This window comes from Cyanistes caeruleus, chromosome 3 (genome assembly GCF_971803275.1).
Source record: "Cyanistes caeruleus chromosome 3, bCyaCae1.hap1.1, whole genome shotgun sequence".
NCBI classification, from domain to species: Eukaryota; Metazoa; Chordata; class Aves; order Passeriformes; family Paridae; genus Cyanistes; species Cyanistes caeruleus.
Genome location: NC_141703.1, coordinates 5,263,338 through 5,270,149, shown reverse-complemented (window position 1 = coordinate 5,270,149; position 6,812 = coordinate 5,263,338). Strand labels below are relative to the sequence as shown.

Below are 6,812 nucleotides of genomic sequence, written 5' to 3'. Positions count from 1 at the left end.
GATTCAGCCCCTGTTTAGAACATCAGCCCTCCTGAGAAATAAAAAGGGCATGAGGTGAGCAAGTCTGACTCCCAACAGCCAACAGTGACAGCTACTGTGGGCAGGCTGAGTAAATACACATTTCACTTTTACTGCGTAGAGTCTGACAATTTGCAGCCTCCTTGTGCAATCACAGAGCGGCTCAGAGCACAGATCAGCACCAGTGCAGCTCTGAGCTCTGGGGCTCAGGTTACTACGTTGAGTCTCAGGTAATAACAAATCACAGCAGAGTTTCTGGGGCCCTCCTGTGGGCCCTTCACAAAGGAAGACCCCAATTCTTTCATGTTTTTAATGTTAGCAGCAAATTTCTCTCCCTTTTACAAGTACAGAGGACATGGGGCCATTGGTGCCTCCAAGTGACTTTCTGCTCTTTATTCCTCAGCACGTGGATTTATACATTAATAGATGTCTAAATTTCAGTTGGAGTCACCAACATGCTCTTTATTTTTTACAGGACAATAAAATTGCTTGCCAGGGGTTTCTGACTTAAAATTCTACACAGCAAATTGATGTAGGCCTCTTGATCCTTCTTACCACATTTTTGCTAAGTTACAGTATAAAATATCTGCTCTACTAATTGCACCCAGGGATTCACATCCAATACCCAGATAGACTCCTAAAGCTGACTCCATTTTCCCTTTGATCTTGCCTGGTCTGTTGCTTGAGAGAATACAGACAGGTGATGGAAAATGCTGGAGTTATTGCAAGAACTGCTTAAAGGCCAATTAACTCCAAAAAAGCCCAAAATGAACAAGAAGCCAAAATGGAACTAAACCCACAACAGCTGGCAGCCATCAAGGCGATTTTCCCAGAAGGCAGAAGACTGTTACTAATAGGATGGAAATACAAAATTTACTGAGACCAACTGTAACTGCTGATAACATGTATTGAGAAGTGCCTCATGGCTCACATTTTCTGCAGAGCAAGACTGAGGCTGGACAGCAATTTTAACTTTTAGTGTGGGGAAAAAAAGAAGTGGGAAATTAAACATACTCCCAACAATTAGTACCAGGAGCTGTTTTTACCCTTATGGTATTTTCATCACATTTAAAAATATTCATTCAAGTGTTTCTATCCATAGAAATAGGTTTCTTCCTCAAAGTTTAATCAACACAGTAAAAGCCTACTAGGACCTGCCCACTGAAATTCTCTTACATTTTAAATGATTTCAATTACTGCTTGAACTGGAGCCCCCAACAGATGATTAAATGAAGTTGTATGTTCTGTTCTCTCTTTACAAGAGCAGAGGTTTTGAGATGTTTCAATCACATTACATAAACTTGCATTCCTCCACTAACACAAAACATTCACTCTTGCCACAGGAGACAAATACTTTGTGTGCTGCTCCCAGCCAATGATTTTAACTCCCAAATCCAGAGTAAACATTACCTCTTCAGAGCTGGGAACACGTTTGTGTGCAAGGAGCACAGCCCACTGCAGTACAGTGACACCACCATCAAATTGAACATGGCAAATACTCCACAGGCAGTTGAATCCCATGGGATTCTCCAACGTGGCCCTGTAAGAATGGTCAGTATCCAAAGTTTGGAGACACTGAAAAGTCAGGACTCTATTACACCATCACCAAATAATATATATGGAGAGGCAGAAAATACATTTTTATTCATTGATGATTCACTTGCAGTTCACTCATAGAAGTCAAGAAGTGAGGGACTCCAAGAGCCAGGAAGAACTGTTCAAAAGCCCAAGTTATTACATCTTTATTGTTTATTATCTGATTTCAATTATACAGATGAAGCAACAGTGCTAAACAGAACAATTCATCATCCTGCCTGGGTGTTGGTTTTAAGTGTGGTTCTTTCAGTGCCTTGGTGATGGTCTTCCAGAGGATGGCTGGGGCTGCCTGTACTTTGCGAGGATTGAGATATAATCGTGAAAGGTGAAAGTGTGATATTCATGGTGCTGCAGGTTCTTGTAGGTGGAATTATCAAACTCCTCTGGAGCAGGCTGAGCTGTGGTCTCTGTGAAAACAAACAGGAACTGGTGACTATGAGGATGCCACACCAGAGGACAATGTTTTTTAAGCACTGACTCAGCCTTCATAAACTGTCAGACCCCTCATCCAGTCAACATTTGAAAGAAAATAAAGCCATCAACTTTAACAAAAGGAGAAGTTCACTAAGTCCAGCTGGTGCCTTGTCTGACCCTAAAGCAGCACATTACTGTGCAGTGGGGAGCAGGGATCAGCACAAGGCATCTCACACAGCACAGGTTTTAAACCCAGCCCACCACCTAATGCTGGGGGTGGACAGGGCAGAACAGTCCATTTGTCTCTGGAAGACATATGTCTGCATTTCCTGGCTTTCTCATAGCTGCCCTGGTTTTCATTCCAGCCAGAACAGTAGGTGACATTCTTAGCAAACCAGGAGGGGCAAAGGAGCAGTACATATGATGTATCATCCTGTCAGACCACAAGATACAGCTATTAGAGCAGTCTGAATTTTTGCCATGGGGAGAAGCAGTGGAATTAGCAAGATCTCCACCATTTAATTTCAAATGTGGTTATACCAAACAGTAATCTATCAAGAGACTTTGATGTAAATTTCTTTCCTTGTAAATTAAATCTTCTAATCTTTGTATTAGCTCTCCTTCAAAAAAGAATAACCCAATAAAGTTATTTAGAAGTCCTTACTTCCTGTTAAAGCCAACATTAATCCTTACGCTTTTAGAATATTATGCAAATCTAGGCAGTATCATTTACATAAAAGGTTCCTGTTACAGGCTGATTTTACAGCCAAGCAAATTGCAAGAAATAAAACTTTACTCCCTGTATTAACTTATTCTTGTATACCCAGAGCTTCAACAATAGAACATACAGTGCAGTGAAAAGCTTTGTCATATAAATTTATATGAGGTGGTTCAGGTTAGATTGTATTAAGCCCTTTTTGTAACAGGCCCAGCTACAATAAAAACACCTGAACACTAGGATTTTCCTTTGCTTATGACATAATAACTGCAGTGTGAAGCAATCAGATTAGGAGAAACTTCCATAGCATTTAGCAAGGCTTGCTTATAGAACTCAAGGTACTAAGTCATGGTTTCAGCAAAACACGACAGGAAATGCCCTGTGCCTACTGCTCAGTTCCTCCTGACACAGATCACAGGAGATGACACTCCAGAGAGAAAAGCCAGATGATGCTCTTTGCTGCAAAGAGCCCCAAGAACAGGCAAGGGGGAGGCAAGAGTACCCTCAGGCTGCAAGAGCCAGTTGTTCCAAATTCAGAGACAGATGTGCAGGAAGGGAAGCAGATGGAGCTGCATTTTCCCTGCCCAAATACACTGCACTTGGCTTCTCGAAGGAAAAATTTATTCCCGAGTTCATCCTCCCTTATACTTCATCCTTCATCTCTGCTTTGTCTCTTAAAGAACAAGCACTTCACGGGATGTTCTTCCCAAATGAATCACAGGCCCGTTTCTGAGTTACCAGCTACAACTGTGCTCCTCACTCAGCAGTTCAGGTCTGCAGTTTTTGCTGACTGCTTTACAAAGGGATGACATCACCTGAACGTCCAGGTTTGCATTGAGAAAAATTCTTTTTACATCTTTTGTGTGGCTGCTGCAGAGTTTGCAGACAAAAGGGCACAGGGGCAGGGCAGAAGTAGGAATTACAGGTGGTACCGTCAGCTGTGAATGTTAAACAAGGAAAAGCAGTGGCTGTTCTCAAAGAAGGAAGAGAGAACAAAATATACCTGGAGACACCAGAAAAAAATAATGTTTGAGCATCTAGAACTCCACTGTGGATGAATGGTGAGAAAAGCATTATGTAGATAAAAACAAAGAGCCCTTCCCAAATTTTTGTTATTTTTAAAAGAAAGCTTATGCTGTTGACTACAAGGAACAAGCAAATCAAAATATCACTGGCAAACAGTGCTGCATTTTGGTTTTTAAACTGCAGGATTATTTAGTTGGAAAAGACATCCAAGATGGAGTCCAACCTTTGGCTGATAACCACCTTGTCAACTGACCACAGCACCGAGTGCCATTTCCAGTCATCTGAGTTGAGGAAGAAGGTAAGGAAACATGAAATTATGAGCCAACCCCTCAAACAGAAGGCAGGCCTTTTACTCAGCACCATCTCCTGAAAGCTGACACATAAATGCAATTATTTTGTCTCTTAACCTGGCCAGGCACTTTGGAGTCACACAACAGCTGAGGTTGGAAAACACCTCTGTAGGTCAGCTGGTCCAACCCCAAATGCTCAGGCAGGGTCAGCTACAGCAGGAGACCCAGGGCCCCATCCAGACAGCTTCTGAGTATCTCCAAGGATGGAGACCCCCACCACCTCTCTGTGCAACCTGTGCAGTGATCACAGTTTACTCACAGTAAAAAAAAGTGTTTACTGATGTTCAGGAAAAACCCTGTGATTCAGTTTGTACCCACTGCTTCTTGTCCCATCACTGTGCACCACTGAAAAGCCTTACCTCTGTCTTCTTTGCACTCTTGTTACTTCCACACATTGATGATGTTCTGTCTGAACCGTCTCTTTTCTGGGCTGGACAGTCCCAGCTCTCTCAGCCTTTCCTCACAGGAGAGACACTCCAGTCCCTCCATTATTACAGTGGCACTTTGCTGGTCTCTGCCCAGCAGCCCCACATCTCTCTTGCACTGGGGAACCCCAAACTGAACACTACACCCCCAGTGCTCCACACCAGGGGAGGAGCTGCAGCTGCCTCAGCCTGACCCTCCCAGGTTACCCTGGGTGGCTTTTGCTGCAAGGGCACGTTGCTAGCTCATGTTCAGTTTGCTGTTCCCTTGGCCCCCAGGGCCTTTCCTGAAGGATGATACCCAAACAACCTTACAATTAATGTTGCTTTTACTTCCAAACAGGCAAATTCTTTAATTCAAAGTAGCAACGAGGGGTCTCAAGAATGGCAGATTTATACTGGCTAAGATGAAAGGCAGAATCTCGACAGGTCAGGACAGAGAGACATCTGCTACTGAGATAACAGAATGAGATCAGCAGGGCCATCAATTAACAGGATGGAAGGAAATAAGAAGGGTAGGTCAGATAAAGAAGTAGAGCTGAGGGGATGATTACATGATACATGATGGTCTTTCCTGAAAACACGCCATTATCTCCTCCCCAGCTCTCTACAAAACTGACTCACTACTTCCACACAAGTTCCTTGCAACCTTCCAGTCTCAGAATCAACAATGCCTGGTTCTGGCATTACACTATGATTTCTTGAAGTCTTCTGAAATCTGAAACACTGACAGATTGAAAAGAAAACCATCAAAACAAAACCCAAAAGAAGCCAAAACAGAACCAGAAAAATGGCAGGGTTTAAGCAACAATGACATGGCACCAAATTTGACTCATGAGAATGGCAGCTAGCAAATCCTTCCAAGGAAAGAGAATAATGAAAACAAGTGTTGTCATATAAAACCCATGATTTTGCTCACAGTGGAAACAATCTTGTTTCCATTTTATAAGTAACTGTTTTATGAAACTATAAATACAGAGAAAATGAAACTGCTTTCTTTCACAGCATAGCTGGAGACTGAGTATTACTGACAGCTTATAACAATTAGCAATGAACAACAATTTATCTTCCAGAAAGTCACTGCCACTATGCCAGCTTCAGTACAAAGATCAGAGAAGATGTGGAAACCCTTTAAGAAAATCAAACCCTACCCCAGCTGAATCAATACAGTTCAAACAATTTAAAGCTGTACCCTCTATTGTACCGCTTTCTCCAGCCTGGACTCCTGCTTCCTGCATGGTCTCCTCCTTTGCTGCAGTGTCCATCACCAACATTGTGCTTCCAGAAGTTTCTTCCACTTTAGGAGCAGTTACTTCTTTTGATTCCAACTCCTGTGCCTCCTTCACCTTCTCCTTCTCTCCTCTGGATACTAGTTCTTGCTTTTTGTCTTCCTGAGTCACTGCTGAGGCTTTCATCTGAATAGCTGCTACCTGGGTTCCAATGGACTTTTCCTCCATATGACCAGATTTATGAGTGATATTTGTCAGGTCCAGACTTCTCACCACACGTGGTTCTAACTTGTGCTCTTTTGGAGTGGCTTTTACTTTGGGGTCTCTTGCTTTGGATTTTGATGTTTCCTGGCTGACTGATGTTTCAGAAAATTTGACCTGCTTTACAGGAGACACGTTAATTTCCGGTTTGCGTGGCAGCTTCTTAATTCCATATTCTTTGAGGGATTTCTGGGACAATTTATCTTTTGCCAGCATTGATGCCTTTACTGCTATGCTCTCAGAAAAGATGGGATCTCGTCTAGGAAACTCAACTTTCGTTTTAGTGGGAACTTCTGAATCATCAGCATTTTCATCCTCGGAATCTGAGCTAGAATCTGACTCTGAGCTGGATGTCTGTTCCTCAGCTAACTCCTTCCTCAGGCCTCCTCCTGTTGCAGATGTGGTCAGGTTTTCCTCCTCAGGGGAGGAAACAACTCCTCGCTGAGGAAACGAAACCTCAGTTTTTCTTGACATGGCCATCCTTGTATCTTCAGCAGGTTTTGCAGCTTCCTCGAGGTTGGTACTAGATATGCTCTCACCTTTTTTTGCAGACTGCAGGAGAGAGCTAGAGGACAACATTTTACGAAATTCAACTGGTGCCTTCATGGCAAGCAGCTTGGTGCTTCCCTGTGGTGCCACTACATCTAGGAAACGGCATAAAGAGGATTATCATCATTGTATCTGACATCGCTGTTACTGATCTTAGTCACAGTTTTAACTTTTACAGATTATCTGGTACAAAAATAAACTAAAAGTAATTACAATGCTAAATACAGGC

The 6,812-nt window shown here is 42.8% G+C and overlaps 1 protein-coding gene across 2 annotated transcripts in view; it reads right to left on the bottom strand.

The window, feature by feature from the left end:
• Positions 1 to 1,730: 1,730 nt before the first annotated feature.
• Positions 1,731 to 6,812, bottom strand: part of NDUFV3 (NADH:ubiquinone oxidoreductase subunit V3) — an 8,531-nt gene continuing 3,449 nt past the window's right edge. The window contains exons 3-4 of one of the 2 annotated variants that reach the window (XM_023924440.2): positions 5,737 to 6,678; positions 1,731 to 2,021 (exon numbers count right to left, since the gene is read on the bottom strand). In XM_023924440.2, the coding sequence (XP_023780208.2) occupies positions 1,861 to 2,021; positions 5,737 to 6,678 (1,103 nt within the window). In that variant the 3' untranslated portion in view covers positions 1,731 to 1,860. The remainder of the gene's footprint in view (positions 2,022 to 5,736; positions 6,679 to 6,812) is intronic. The other variant, XM_086879587.1, reaches the window with a different exon arrangement.